The sequence below is a fragment of the Sapajus apella genome, unplaced genomic scaffold (assembly GCF_009761245.1).
Source record: "Sapajus apella isolate SASKATOON/1434 unplaced genomic scaffold, GSC_monkey_1.0 scaffold2, whole genome shotgun sequence".
Lineage (NCBI taxonomy): Eukaryota > Metazoa > Chordata > Mammalia > Primates > Cebidae > Sapajus > Sapajus apella.
The window spans coordinates 78967989-78983619 of NW_022436942.1; the positions used below are offsets into that span (position 1 = coordinate 78967989).

The following is a 15631-nucleotide window of genomic DNA, read 5'->3' on the forward strand; positions in this document are numbered from 1 at the left end:
AGAGAAAAGCCAGGGTCCACCTAACTAGTCTTGTTGCTCTGAGAACAAAGCTTCCATGAACAAGTATATGGGAAATGGCCACATGCTAAACCACCCTCTTGGCCATTCACAATCAAGTAGCATATTAAAAGTTCTGGAAATTCTTCAGTAACCACTCTCTGTTGAGTGGTTTTGAAAGAGTTGTTTGCAAAAGGAAAGACTTTAATTCTTTGTACACATTTATTAAAATCTCCCTGAGAATTGCTTGAACCTGGGAGGCGGAGGTTGCAGTGAGCTGAGATTGCACCGCTGCGCTCCAGCCTGGGCAACAGAGTGAGACTCCCATCTCAAAAAAAAAAACCTCCCTGAACAGTTTGTTAAATGCCACCATATGCTAATCTCTCAAAGACAGTACAGCATTTGGGTAGGAATTTGGCCATACACTGTGCCATACAGCTGGGTGGCTGGGGTGGGGTCAAGTTTGGACTTTGTCCAGGAACCAAGAGAGGCCTGTTCTGGTGGCTTTGGTGAGAGGGACTCAGCAAGCAAGGCCTGAGAAGAACGTCTGGAGGCACTGGGGGAGGGTTGCAATTTTACTCTAACCTGGCTGAGAAGTGACATCAGACCTAGCAGACACGCTGCATCAGTCAGGTCCAGGCCTCCAACACAGAACAGTGCAGATCTAGAATCCCTAGAGAAGGTACCCCTTGGAGTGGAAAAGGGTAGACCACATTCCCCTGTTGACCCACTTCTGGCCAGCTGGTGAAGTCATGGCTAACTTCCAAGGGTCAGTGCAGATGTTGCCTCTGTGAAATCTTCCCAACCCCTCAGACTCTTACATCCAGGTTAGAATAAACCACTCCTGTGTATATTCCTAGCACCATTGCTGCATCTCTTACAGTGCAATGAGTCTAGTTTGTCTTCCAGTTCATACTAACCTGCCTTGTGAAGAGGAAGGGTCACATAATGAATTATATGAAAAGTGGGAGCTCCTCCATAGTGGGATACTGTTCAGGCTGTCCTTCAGCCATTACTGAGCACCTACCCTGTGTCAGGCATTAGCCGAACTGCTGGGAATTCAGGGGTGAGGCAGACCCAATCCCTGCCCTCTTACATCTCCTGTAACCTAGCTCAATGTCTAGCCCAGGGCCTGGCAAAGTAGGGCTTAGGGATGGCAATCTCATTGGAAAGTTTGTCTTGAAGCTGCCTTTGCATAACAAGCACCATTTTAACTTACCTTCTATGCTAAATATATTAATAAACATTTTCTTAACATGCATTGTCCACTAATAGCTTAATGTTGAAGAACAGGCCTTGAGTCAGATGGACCTGGATTCAAATCCCTGTTCCCTCCTCTTACTGTTAGAGGGACTTCAGACATGTTACCTGACTTCTCTGAACTTGAGCTTCCTGATCTGTAAAATGGAGATGGTAATACCTCGCAGGGTTTGTTGTGAGGAGTCTGCCCTATAGCAAGTGTCCTGCCATATAGCGAGTGCACAGTAAACACTGGCCATTGTTGTTGGTGTGATTATTGGGAACTGGTTGCCATTGTGCTGTTGGTACTGCTGGTAGAACTCTTGGATTGAGAATGCCTAGATGGTGCACTGAAGATTCAGTGTGCTCGTTCAGAACAGGAGGAGGATGAGGAGGAAAGTTTATATGACGTAAATTCATTTGACCGTAAGGTATACATTTAAAGCTCGTGGGCGACCAGGCAACCTTACGCCCTCTACCTGGCAGGACCAAAGTTGGGGCAGAGCCGATGCCCCGCCCCTGAGCCCCGCCCACTCCCGCCCCGGGGCCTCGTTCCCCCGGTGCCGCCAGGCCCTGGGCCCCGCCCCCGCTCTCCATAGTTACCGCGCTGTGGAGGCGGCGGCCATCTTGGCGGCGGAGCGATGAGCGGGTTGAACCCGAAGGCTGCTGCCGCGGCGTCGGCAGCTGGGCCTGGGGGGCTGGTGGCTGGCAAGGAAGAGAAGAAAAAGGCGGGAGGCGGCGTCCTGAACCGCCTGAAGGCGCGGCGGCAGGCGTCCCACCACGCGGCCGATGACGGCGTCGGGGCAGCGGTCACGGAGCAGGAGCTGCTGGCGCTGGACACCATCCGGCCCGAGCACGTCCTGCGCCTCAGCCGGGTCACCGAGAGTGAGTGCCGCGCGGGCCGCGCCCTCCCCTCGCGCCGGGCCCCAGCTCCTGGAGCTTTCCGCGGATCCGGCCGCTCGACCGGCGCAGGAGTTTCCCCAGACCCCCTCGGCCGCTCAGGCCGCGCCTCCCGCTGCCCCGCCGGCCGTGGTCTGCCCCTGCCACCCTCACGTAGCTCTGGTGGGGAAGGGCTCTCCTGGACTTGACCGCGTTCCTGTGAGTCCAGCCACGCTAGGATGCCCCTCAGCGGTCGGTTCCCCAGGTCGGCCGGACCTGTTTGGGTAGAGGGCCCGGGTCAGCTGAGCCGGCTCCTCCTGAGCCGGCCGGGAGCCGAGGTCCCCTAATAAGTGGGCCCCTGGACCCCCAGTCTGGAACCCCGGCCGTCCGCGAAGTTCCCGTTCAGCCAGGCGCCCCCAGCCGGCCTGCCCCAGCTCTGCAGCTCCCTGGCAGGCCAGAAGCCCTACCTGCCTCCTCCGCCCGGCCCCATTGCCGCCCTCCCCCGTTGCAGCCTGCCGTGCCTCCCTCCCTCTTTGGGTCCGAAGCCTTGCGCCTTAGTGTGCAGGTGGGCTCTTACCCACAACACATGGTCGTGGCATTTCCTGCCCATTTAAAACTGTGCCACATTAAAACAAAAAATAAAGTTTCAGTTTGTGTACAAACTCCGACATGTGAATCCTGCTTTTGACATTTATTCTCGTGAATTAAATGATTTCAGGGTTTCAGAAATGCGTTTCCTGCACAAAAGGCAACCATCCTAAGCTTTTTCATTGATAGGAGGATGGGTGGGAAAAAAATATTGCCCAGTCCCTGCCCTGGGTGACCTCCCTTTTTTTGTTCTCTGCCAAGCCAATCCCTGACTTGACGTCTTTTCGCTTGCGGCTACTCCCCACCCCCCTCAACCGGAGTGTGCAGTCACAAGCCTATCTTGCCCTGCCCATTACTCCCGCCCTTCAGTCTCCTAACCCTGTGGCGGCGGCAGCATTCCCTGATAATCGAAGGCCGCCGTGGTGTCTGAATTGCTATACCAGTCAGCCCAAGGCTGCTCAGGTGCACCCCAAGTTGCTGATGGCAGCTCTAGTAGTTTGGATGGAAGTTTTGGTCCACCTGCGCGAAACGGAATTCTCAAAGAGTTTTAATTTGATTCTAGGTATTTGGATGCCCCCATTTCCTAGCACTGTTTGGGTTGGGACTGTCTTTAGCAGGCCTGAACGTATCTTTAGACATTCTTGCTATTCAGTTTTATTGCAACAGTTCGAAAAAGCTTTTTTATCTGAACCAGTTTTCATTTGGAGCTCTGAAAGTACACAGTGCTCAGCACCTGGTCTTGGTAATCTCATGCCCTCTCCTGCCATCAAAGGTGAGTTAGGGTATTCTGTTCCTGGCCCTAAGCAGCATTCTCAGTGAGCGCTCGGGTCCTGTTTGGGGGCTTGGGATTGTTGGTCATTGTCCAGACCCACCTCTGCAGCTTCTTGGAGAAAGCCACAGGTCAGAGCCTGGCAGCCTCTTTGTTACTCATCTTAAAGTCTTGTTCATTCTATCAAGCAGGTTATTTGAGTACTCTCTAAGAGTGCAAAGCCAATGTTAGCCTTTTTAGCAGTTACAGAATAATAAGTTCTCTTGCTATCTTACTAAAGAGACAACTTGTGGCTGGGTGCGGTGGCTCACACCTGTAGTCTGGACACTCTGGTAGGTTGAGGCACGTGGATCACGAGGTCAGGAGTTCAAGACCAGCCTGACCAACATGGTGAAACCCCGTCTCTACTAAAAATACAAAAATTAGCCAGGCATGGTGGCGCGCACCTGTACTCCTAGCTACTTGGGAGGAGGAGAATCGAACCCAGGAGGCAAAGTGAGCGGAAATGATGCCATTGCACTCCAGCCTGGGTGACAGAGCATGACTCTGTGTCCAAAATAAAAAAAATAAAAAAGACAACTTACTTGTAAAACACGAAAACAACTAACTCAGGCTATAAAAGATAAAGCATCAAAATGAGTTGTGGAAAAGGTGCTATCTGGAATCATCCTAGAAAGAAATCAGTGAAATTTGCTGTGATCAGTATTATTTGAATTAGCTGCTCAGGTTGTTACATCTACTTATTTGGGCCTAATGCCTTCACCAGCAGCTTTATCCTGTTGCCTGGATATGTATGGTCTACTGTATGATTTTGTGTAGCCCACAAACTAAGAATGATTTGTACATTTTTAAGTGGTTGAAAAAAACTTTAAAATCTTGTAACACGTGGTTATGTAAAATTCATATGTCAGTGTCCATAAATACAGTTTTATTGGAATATAGCCACAGTCATTCATTTGCGTGTTGTCTGTGGATGCTTTGTGGCTACAGTGACAGAGTTGAGTAGTTGTGACAGAGACCATGTGGCAGCAAAGCCTAAATTATTTAGAATCTGGCTCTTTACAGAAAAATTTGCTGATCTCGGCTTTCTTACACTGACAGTTGGCAAACTAGCACTGTATTATCTGCTAAGTCAGTTTAAATATTTTAGATTGGAATTCCATACAAAGTTCTGCCCTGTTGTGATATCCAACTTGATAGATAATGAAAGATTTTTAGGTGTTTCCAAAGAAATCCCCCTTTTCTATCCTAGTTTCTTTCTTTCTTTTTTTGAGACAATCTCGCTCTGTTGCCCAGGCTGGAGTGCAGTGGTGCGATCTCTGCTCACTGCAACCTCCGCCTCCTGGGTTCAATCGATTGTTCTGCCTCAGCCTCCCAAGTAGCTGGGTGTACGCCGCCATGCCTGGCTAATTTTCGTATTTTTAGTAAAGACAAGGTTTCACCGTATTGGCCAGGCTTTCTTGAACTGACCTCATGATCTGCCCTTCTTGGCTTCCCAAAGTGCTGGGATTACAGGCATGAGCCTCTGCACCCAGCCTTCTATCCTAGTTCTAACAGTTTTGTAAGTTTTCATCCAAAGCAAGTCCTTGTTCTTTTTTTTCTTTGTTGGATCCCCTAATTCTGTTTATATGACTTCTGCTAACGATAACACAAGAGAAAGTTTTTGGGAGTATTTTAAGTGTATTGTGTAAGAAAAAATCTGAGTTTGCTTCAAAACTTGAGAATTAAAAAAATGGTAGTTTTGGAGGATTATTTAACAGTATTGGTTTCTCTCTCTCTCATTTTCAGATTATTTATGTAAACCTGAAGACAACATCTACAGTATTGATTTCACCCGCTTCAAAATTCGAGATTTGGAGACAGGGACAGTGCTTTTTGAGATCGCCAAACCTTGTGTTTCAGGTAGGCCTCAATGTTGTAGTGACCACTAGACATTGGTTTCGAGCCAAAGGTCTTTGAAACTCAAATCTTTGTGTGCCACTGTATCCTGTTTTTTGGACTCCACTGTGTCCCACTTCTATGACTTCTTCCCATGGCCTGGTTTGAAGCTGCGTTCAGAGGCTGATGCTTGTTGAATGTTTCTGCTGGTCACTGTGTTCCACATTTTTCTGCACATCAGTGTATGTAATCCTCACACCTGTGAGGAGTTACTGTTATCTCCATTTTACAGCGAAGGATCTGAGGCCTAGAATCCCCAAGCAGCACTTGCCTAAGGTCCTGTGCTTGTTCATCTTATCATGTTGCCTCTAATTGGGAGAGAAATCCTTGAAATTAAGCTATAATGAGGAAAACTCACCTGAGCCTAGAGCCCTCTTGGAGGGTGATAGGAAAGATTCCAGTCCAGACATGAGGCAGTTTGAGCCATCTTCCCACTCTCCTTTACATAGTGCCATGGATTTCCCAGTAAGTCCTGGTTTGGATTTTAATCTTGACCATTTTCTGAAGGAACAGACCCAGGAACTCAACTACTTGGAGTTCCTTAAATTTGCCTCCAATAGCCGCTTGCCGGGCTTGTGATACAGAGTCAGGGTGATTCATTCTGGCCAGGGGACCACAGAAACCTTTGGAGCACCTCATTGGAGGTTTAGCGCCCCCTGGAGTTAGTCATTTGTTAGAACACTGGTACAGATACCAGTAATGTCAGCGTGGTTTGTAAACTTATTTTGATAAGTGTATCTCATCTGATTTGCCACTCAGAAAGAGCCTGCAAATTTGATAAGGCCCTGATTTTACCCCTACCTGGTGGTATTTATGCTTTCATAATCTAATACTGACTAGTGCTCCTAAAGGCTCAAGCTTGTGGGTAGTTTTTTATTGGGATGGTCAGATAAGGACCAGCTAGTTTCCTGGGTCTGTGGTGTTCTCATTCCTAAGCCACATATCCCAGTACCTGGGACATTTCAAGGACTCCAGGCCTACTACAGGTTTGTGGGTTTGGATTAGATTCAGAGTTGTCATTTCAGTATAAGACAGAACGTTTCAAGAAGTTCATTCAGCTGAAGATACTGTAAAGTATCTTGATGTTCAGTCTCTCTAGTTTTTACATTTAAGGATCTTGATTCACTTGACTATCCCCACGTTGAGGCTGGGTGCGGTGGATCATGCCTGTAATTCCAGCACTTTGGGGGGCTGAGGCTGGCAGGTCACTTGAGCCCCAGGAGTTTGAGACCAGCCTGGGCAACATGGTGAAACCCCATCTCTACAAAAAATACCAAAAAATTAGCCAGGCTTCGTGGCACATTCCTGTGATCCCACTACTCAGGAGGCTGCTTGAGCCTGGGAGATCAAGGCTTCAGTGAGCTGTGATTACTCCATTGCACTTCAGCGAGGTTGGCAGAGTGAGACCCTATCTTAAAATAAGTCAATAAATAAAATATAAAAAAGAATATCCTCACACTGAAATCAGTACCTTCCTGCAGCACTTGTTCTGATGAACTTGAATCCCCAAGATTTGCTCTCTCAGTCCATTGTTGGAGCCAGGGTTCTAGAGTCTCTGGGTGTGAACCCCTACTCAGCCTGGTTGCCCCGTCGCTCTTGGGCTTGTCAAAGGCAGAGATGTTTGATGCTGAAAAAGACTTTTCTTATGTTGTACTCATGTACAGCTTAGACCTGGAGAAAATATCCTCACTGGACACTGGCGGGTACTAACTCCTATTCATATTAGAATGCTTGTTCTCTGATTCATTTTACAAATCTTTCATCTCCTGGGTTCAGGAATGGACTAAACCGGAGACCAGCATTAACCTTGTAGGGGCCCCCACATCTGCTTCACCCTTTCCCAGGTGGTAAGGGTTAGGTCTGATATGGCCTAGAAATAGACATCAGTCAAGGAACTCCAGTATCCCAAGGCTGTAGGTCAGTGTCTTCTATTTAAATAACAAAAGTATTTCTAGTGGTTTATCTTTGCATGTCTGCCAGAAATCTTTATATTCATTGGAATAACTTTTTGATAAGTGTCAACTTTTTTTTTTTTTTTTTTTTCTTTGAGACAGAGTTTCACTCTTGTTGCCCAGGCTGGAGTGCAATGGTGCCCCCATGGCTCACTGCAGCTCCTGCCTCAGCCTCCTGAGTAGCTGGGATTACAGGCGCCCACCACCATGCCTGGTTAATTTTTATATTTTTAGTAGAGACGGGTTTCACCATGTTGGCCAGGCTGGTCTCGAACTCCTGACCTCAGGTGATTTGCCTGCCTCAGCTTTCCAAAGTTCTGGGATTACAGACATGAGCCACCAGGCCTGGCCGACAGGTGTCAACTTTTGTAGTCTCATTCTTTTAGGTTAGTGGCAGGCGCTTCAACTTGGTCAGCTACAGACCTAGAGTGTATGATATAGACCGTGTCAGGTGCCCAGTTCCCAGCTTGTGTTTCAGCCTTCACCCTTAGGTTATGGCATAAGCCCCCAAATTATTTTTTTTTTTTTTAAAAAAAAGGCTAACAACTTAGTGTTGGAGAACAACCCTTGAGTCAGATGGACCTGGATTCAAATCCCTGTTCCTTCCTCTTACTGTTTGAGGGACTTCAGACATGTTACCTGACTTCTCTGAACTTGAGCTTCCTGATCTGTAAAATGGAGATGGTAACATCTTGCAGGGTTGTTATGAGTCTGCCCTATGGCAAGTGTCCTGACATATAGCAAGTGCGCAATAAACGTTGGCCATCCTTCTTGTTGGTGTGATTACTGGGAACTGGTTGCCATTGTGCTGTTGGTACTGCGGGTAGAACTCTTGGATTGAGAATGCCGAGACAGTGCACTGAAGATTCTGTGTGCTCTTTCAGACCAGGAGGAGGATGAGGAGGAAGGAGGTGGAGACATAGACAACAGTGCAGGACGTTTTGTTCGTTACCAGTTCACACCGGCATTTCTCCGCCTCCGGACGGTCGGGGCTACGTGAGTGCCATTGCTACCTGAGGGAAGAGCATTCTGCTTGTTCACAGAGAAGAATGTTTTCGGTTGGGTTTTGGGTTGGCTTTAGAGGTGGGAGGAGACAAAGTCGGGCTCACAGAGATTTATTTTCCAGGGTGGAGTTCACAGTGGGAGACAAACCTGTGTCAAACTTCCGGATGATCGAACGGCACTATTTCCGGGAACACTTGCTGAAAAACTTTGACTTTGATTTTGGCTTCTGCATCCCCAGCAGTAGGAACACTTGTGAACATATCTATGAGTTTCCCCAGCTTTCGGAGGATGTCAGTATGTATCCCCTGACTCTTACAGCATTCTTGATTCTGAGGACTACAAGGAATAAACCTTGAAAACCCATCTGGTCAAGTGCCCAGGCATTGGTCTTTGTCACATGGCAGTGGTGACATGATGCGTATCTAGTCATTTGACCTCAGGCTTCTCATTTCCTATTGCTCCTGGCTCCTGTTTCAAAGTCTGACTCTGCTTGTATGGGAGCAATGAAGGTTTTTTTTTTGTTTTTTTTTTTTTTGAGACGAGTCTCACTCTATTGCCCAGGCTGGAGTGCAGTGGTGCGATCTCGGCTCACTCCAACCTTTGCCTCCCAGGTTCAAGCGATTCTCCTGCCTCAGCCTCCCGAGTAGCTGGGATTACAGGCATGCGCCACCATGCCCAGCTAATTTTTGTATTCTTAGTAGAGACAGGGTTTCACTATGTTGACCGGGCTGGTCTCGAACTCGACCTCGTGATCTGCCCACCTCAGCCTCCCAAAGTGCTGGGATTAGAGGTGTGCGCCACTGTGCTTGGCCCCCCGCTTTTTTTTTTTTGAGACAGAGTCTGGCTCTGTTGCTCAGGCTGGAGTGCAGTGGCACAGCCTTGGCTCACTGCAACCTCCACCTCCTCCGTCAAGTGATTCTCCTGCCTCAGTCTCCTGAGGAGCTGGGATTACAGGTGCCTGCTAGCATGCCTGGCTAAATTTTTGTATTTTTAGTAGAGACAGGGATTCACCATGTTGGTCAGGCTGGTCTCGAACTGAACTCATGATTCGCCCGCCTCAACCTCCCAAAGCATTGGAATTACAGGTGTGAGGCACCGCGCCCAGCCTGAAGGTTTTAATAATACAGGCCCTTCTTTTAGATGCCTCCTGTGGGAAGACAGTGCCTAAGGGAGATAAAAGGAGGCCTGTGACAACCCATCCCCAGGCCTTGTCAATTTCTGTGACTTTGGCCTAGCCATCTCAGGTTAGCATCCTCTGGGAATAGTTAGGGAAAATTCAGGGCATTTATGAGGGTGCGAATGGAATCCTGTGACTAGTGATGCCTTCAGTTGCCTTGTTGGGTAGGATCCACTGATTGGTCCTCTCAGAATCCCAGTTCCTTAAGAATTGTCAAATTCTGAAAGCCATGTACCCTATACATGTGTGGCAGTGCAGTTCCCAGGTAAAATGAGGATTGCTGAGATGTGGGGCAGTGTGTTGATGACAGCATCTGATTCTGACTTGAACCCCTCTCCCCAAGCTGGCTGGAATATGTACATACTTGCAAGAAAAGATTATGTATAGTGTTACAAGTTTTACCCATGAAGCCAAATCAGCTTGGAGGGCAATATTCTGCATATAAACCAAATAGTTTTGGCATTGGTGGGATCAAAGAACTTTAAAAAATCAGTTTCACTTTTCGAGAACTGTGATGAATAACAGCACTTCCTCCAGGGGACTTAAAATGCCATGTAATCATTAACTCAAAACTGATCAGCGGTGGTGACTATTAATTATCTTTACCCTCCAGTATGGTTAAAGAGGTCTGGGCAATTGCCTGAACAAACGGAAGACTTCAATTTAGATTCCAAGACAAGCAGACCTATTGCTGGATCATTTGCGAGTTAATATCCAAAAGGTCTCCAGAGAAGGCTACCTGCCCTGTGTTCCCTGCGCTCATTCCCACCTAGGATTCTTTGGGTTGTCAGGGGTGCTTGTGGGACGTGGGCATAGTGAGGCTCAGATTTCTGAATTTGGACTGGAATATCTAGAGGTGGGCCATTGACCAGAGGTCAGGGCTTGCTTCAGTCAGCTGGGAGCACTGAGTAAATAGGTTGGAGGGGTCCATGTTAGCAAGAGGGTGAGCACATTTCCCTGGCGTCTTAGCTGAAAAATCCAGGCTGGCGATGACAGAGGAGGCCATGGCGGACAGCTGATTGCGTCCTTATGTTGAAATGCAGATTGTGTTCAGTTTGGGGGCCTCTGGTCTCTCCAGCTGTCAAGGGCTGGCTCCCTCTGTTCGGTCCTCATCGTTATTCTGGCAGAGTATACTCTGAAGTGCTGGCTTATTTTGGAGGGGATACAAAGTTTTCTGCCACCTACCCTGTGCGGCAGACTCAAACATAATTCTTTGCTTTTTTTTTTCCCCTTTGCCTGACTTGCAGTTCGTCTGATGATTGAAAATCCTTACGAGACCCGCTCTGACAGCTTCTACTTTGTTGACAACAAGCTGATAATGCACAACAAGGCTGATTATGCCTATAACGGAGGCCAGTAAGTGCTGCAGGAGTAGACAGGGGAGGTGCTTTGCTGCGGCCACAAGATCCTGGCACACAGGGGCGATTGAAGCTGCAGTTTGTCAACACACATCTGGAACCTGGCCCCAGGAAGCCAAGGCTGGGGTGGAAGTTTCCTGTGTGCCAAAGGAGGTGCCAGATAGTGCTGTGTTTTCTTCCCCAGTATTTTTTCTTCCCTTTTTTTCCCCCCTGTCCCTTAGGTCTCAGAGGTACTATAGTAAAGTAAAAAGTTAGGATAAAGCTCCTGGAATCCAGATAAAAAAAGTTTTATTTTTCTGTAGTTCTGGCTGCCTGTTGGTTGTCTTGACAAACCCTTTGTCTCTCCAGGCATAGCTGTGCCTGGTGAGAAGGCTCTGGCCAGGCCTACTGGCAGGTCTGCAGCTCTTGAGGTTCCTGGGTGCTGTGGGAAGCCGAGAGGTAGGCCTCTTCCAGGTAGCTCCTCCTCTTCCCTCTGGAGTTGCCATCAGCACAGTCTGCCCTTGGTCTGTGCGAAGTCTTACGCCAACTGGAAGAAACTTGAAAGGGTCATTGGTGGGAAGGTTCCAAGAGTGGAGGCACCAAGAGATCCTTCAGGCTGCCAAACTGAAGGATCTGCTTGTGGAGAGGCTGCTGCTTCATCTCACCTCCAGGGTCCTCAGCCAGCCCTCCAGAGGATAGACCAAGGTTTCAGCCTGGCAGTGCCTTCTGTTCTCATTTTGGAGGACAGATAAGCTTGCTCCGCTTCTGCTGGCTCCTCCCTTCTGAGTCTCTTATGAAATAGAACGTGTCAGCTCTGCTCACAGAACAGTAGTATCTTGAGGCCAGAGAGCAAGACTTGAATTTTGTTTATTTCCAGACTTCGTTTGGGGAGGTTTTATAAAATGACTGGTGTTCCCAGCATATGTGATATGTGGTTAGACTTGTGATTGTATTAATCAGCTTCCTGGGGCTAATCTGGCTTATGTTTGGGAGGATATGTTTAAAAATCAGCCGCAGGTTTCTAACGGAGAGATTTGACTTTTCTCTGCACTGCGCAGCCTGGAGGATTGGCTTTTGATGGGGATTTGCCTCCAAAGCTCTTTGTAGATTTCTGTTTTGGGGGGGTTTTCCTATCTACCTTTCTACTGAAGTAGTTTCTGGAACTATCCTGGTGGATCAGAGCTACGTAATGCAATCTGATCCTTCAAACTGTAGTTAGAATTGTTTTAGGTATTCAGAAAGGGTGAAATAGGCTGAGGTGGCCTGTCAGAGTGATGTCTTCTCATAAAAGTTCCCTTGCACATCTGTGGGCTGCTTTTGTCCTCAGACCCTTAGTGGACAGACTCCACGACCCTCTGATGAGATGATTGATATGGTCAGGGTCCAGTTAACATCAGTAGAAAAATGTCCCTAGGAAAGACCCAGGTATCTGGTAAGTGACTGTTAGGTGTAACAGTACCTGTGACAGGAGAGCTGCGTCCCAAAGTGCTTAGGAGAAAAGCTGTATGGGGGCCAGGGACAAAAGAGACAGCACTTAGCCACAGAAGTTCCTGCATATCCACCACCAGAGCTGCTCCCTGTGTGGGCTCTGGAGTGAGTGGCCCTGAACCTTGACCCAGTGCTTTGTACCAGGCCAGAGTCTTGGCGATGCCACATGCTGACAGCTTTCTCACTGAGAAGGTCTTAGCTTACCCCCATGTGTTGGCATTGGACTCAGCCCTGAGAGAGGGAAGAGATCATGCACCCTGTGGAATGGGTTTCTTATCACCAGACCGGCCACACTCAGAACTGGCGTCCATTGTAAATCCAGGTGCCTTATGTGTGGCTCTGTCCCTTATGCTGCTGGGAAAAGCTGCATAGCCATTGTTCCCACCTCCTCATTGGCAGATGTCAGCACAGTTAGCACTGTCTCCCCACCTTCTGTTTTTCATTGTGGCTCCTCAAATGGGATTTGCATGTTCCTGTCAAGCTTAACAACAGTCCCTTCTCTCTTTGACAGAGGCCCAGGTGGGGAGTTTTTACTATTTGATATTTGAACATTATCTGGGATATGGTTCTGGAGCTACCCAGAGCTCTGCTCAGTAGAGAGTGTCTTGGAAACATGCCCCTGGGCAGACTGTATCTAGTACTCTAGTGGGCTAGCTCTTATCTGCAGTGTTTGCTTTTGCTAGGAAGAGGACCTGGAGGAAGGAGGAGGTGGGCAATCTGGCTTGTGTTGTGCTGTATCCTCTTCCTTGTTAGCTTGCCTTAGTCTCGCTGGAGACCATTTGCAAACAGTGCTTGGTCCATGCCCAGCAGGACAGGGCTTTATTGCTCCTGAAAGTCTGGTGTTCTGTATCTGGGGCTCTGGGTTCCTGTGCCTAGCTGCTCAGGAAATCTTGAGAAGCGTTCCCACTCTGGGGTGTTAACCAGGATGAGTTTGAAATTCAAGCCTTTTCTTTGTTACCTGAGCTGGGGAGAAAAAATTGCAAGGCATACTTTCTCTGAAAGTAACAGAACCAGTCAGGCTGCCATGTTATTAAGGAATCGTTATCTTGTGGGTGATAAAATGGGAGGGAGAAGAAAAACTACCTGCATAGGGGGCCCTGCCCTCTGTCAGGAGGTGGGAGCACATTTCCTCAGAATAGCAGGCCCACCTGTTGCCACAGGGCTTGCCCCCTCACCCCTTCCCCTCTTGCTTCTGTTCCTCTGCCTTGCAATCTCCTGGAGAGGGCCTCTTTTCCTGTACAGCCTTTGGGCCAAGATGCCTTTCTAGCTTCTCCAAAGAAGATCCTAGTTTATTTCATTCTATGTTTTAAAAGTTAAACAGAGGACATAACAAGTAAAAGAGGTTTTGAGCTAGAGTAGGCTGTTGTCTCCTTATGTATTAGCTCAATACTATTTTGGAGAGAAAGCATTTTTTCAGCATGTACTTCCTGAAGACACCTCAGTCTTTGGGCTGTTTGATTTGCAATACATAGGATGGAAGAATGTGATCTGGGGCTGACCATAAACTGGAAATTTGTGAAATGGCAGTGATTGGGCAATTGTCAGTTTATGTTTTCAGTTGAAGTAGAACTCATTCTGGGGTGGATTTAATAGGCTGTGTCTAATGTACAAACTGGGTGAGTCCTGCCTTAGCGTGTCCTGCCCCACCGCTAGGTTTCCAGCATATTCTTTTTTCCCCTCTGTAAAGTTACTTTCTTCTGATGCCCAGTGTCACTATGATATCAGTGAGGTTTGGGGGTAAGGACACTGTCCAGAAGTTCACAGGACAGACTTGTTGTCCTAGTGCATGAGGATTCCTGTGGCATAAGGTGCTGCTGTACCTGATGTAGGAGCCTAATCATTGAACCATGTGTTACTCACATTCCATGTCACGGAACATCTCAGCCTGAAGAAGGATCTGCTGGAGGTGGATTTACCGCTTGTTTTACAAAGGACTGTGTAAAGTCATTGAAGTTGTAAAAGTCTATTTTTTTTTCCTGTAAATCTATTTTTTACAGAATATAAGAAACATCAATGACCTGATCTGTCCTTCCTCCTGCTCCCCACTTCACCCAAGATCCACATTCCAGTTTTTATTGTCTTTGTGTCCAAAGTAAACTAGGTGACTTATTTGTGTAAAATGTTATTTTGCCACAAGAGACAGTAATAAAAGAAAGATTTTCGCAGTACGTCTCCCTTATCCTGTCTCCTGATTTGTCTCCCCTTGTGGGGTGCAGGTGTGGGGTGAGGTCTCCAAGTGTCTCTTATTTCGGCTATTATTTGGCCCTTCTGTAAGTAGTTTAGCTACAGTATAGCTGGCTTCTAGGGTGATTAGGGAATTGCACTGTAATTTAGGTTTAGTATTTTTGCTTTATATTTTACCAGAGTGAGTGGTTTTGTGAACTGAAAGTTTACATGCATGTTTTAAAGGTAGGCTTTTTTTTTTTTTTTTTTTTTTTGAGACAAAATTTCGCTCTTTTTGCCCAGGCTGGAGTGCAGTGGCATGATGGTGGCATCACACTCCAGACTGGGCAAAGAGCACAAGTGATGGCTGACTGCAACCTCCGCCTCCTGGGTTCAAGTGATTCTCCTGCCTCAGCCTCCCTAGTAGCTGGGACTAAAGGTGCCCGCCATCATGCCTGGCTAATTCTATATTTTTAGTAGAGACAGGGTTTCACTGTGTTGGCCAGGCTGGTCTTAACTCCTGATCCTGCCCCCCTTAGCATCCCAAAGTGCTGGGATTACAGGTGTAAGCCACTGTGTCCAGCCATAAAGGTAGACTTATTAAGGAATACTTGAACTACAGCAAAATTCACCTCACTTAAGAGTATTGATGCATTTTGATAAATGAATAGTCTTATTACCCCATCACAGTCATGATATAGGACATTTCCATCATACCCACTCAGAAAGTACCTGAGTTCCTTGTGTTTGCAGCCAGGTCCCTTCCCCCACCTCAGCCTCTTGCAACCATTATCTGATTCTGTCTCTACAGGAAAACTTGGATGCTTTTAAAATGAAATTTTACATTCATATTTACAGTCACAAACAGTTCTCAGATAAGAATCTGGTTTAGATGCTCTTTGGCACCTGAAGCAATTATTATTGGCCTCTGCTCACAAACACAACTCACTTATTTCTCTCTTTTCTCCTGCTGTTTCACGGTTTCTTCTACCCAGGGCTGATACCAGGTGGGATGACTGAAAGGTGAGGAAGCCCTCAGAGCATGTGCCAATGATAGCCATTCATTAAAGTACTGAGAATTTAGAGGCTTTCTTTTAAA

The 15631-nt window shown here is 47.4% G+C and overlaps 1 protein-coding gene across 2 annotated transcripts; it reads left to right on the top strand.

The window, feature by feature from the left end:
* Positions 1 to 1842: 1842 nt before the first annotated feature.
* UNC119B (unc-119 lipid binding chaperone B) lies at positions 1843 to 14537 on the top strand. 2 transcript variants are annotated; one of them, XM_032241946.1, is made up of 5 exons: positions 1843 to 2121; positions 5261 to 5374; positions 8247 to 8358; positions 8489 to 8661; positions 10792 to 14537. In XM_032241946.1, the coding sequence occupies exons 1-5, from the start codon at positions 1878 to 1880 to the stop codon at positions 10902 to 10904; spliced, it is 756 nt and encodes a 251-aa protein (XP_032097837.1). In that variant the 5' UTR covers positions 1843 to 1877; the 3' UTR covers positions 10905 to 14537. The 2 variants fall into 2 exon arrangements, with proteins under 2 accessions (XP_032097837.1, XP_032097828.1); XM_032241937.1 differs by lacking the exon at positions 1843 to 2121 and adding an exon at positions 2231 to 3475.
* The last annotated feature ends 1094 nt before the right edge of the window (positions 14538 to 15631 follow it).

Excerpts from the sequence above, each read along its gene's own strand:
- UNC119B (XM_032241937.1), top strand. The coding sequence starts at position 3,184 with ATGGCAGCTCTAGTAGTTTGGATGGAAGTTTTGGTCCACCTGCGCGAA. Across the intron at positions 3,476-5,260 it reads GCCCTCTCCTGCCATCAAAG|ATTATTTATGTAAACCTGAA; the intron begins GTGAGTTAGGGT and ends TCTCATTTTCAG. Across the intron at positions 8,662-10,791 it reads CCAGCTTTCGGAGGATGTCA|TTCGTCTGATGATTGAAAAT; the intron begins GTATGTATCCCC and ends CCTGACTTGCAG.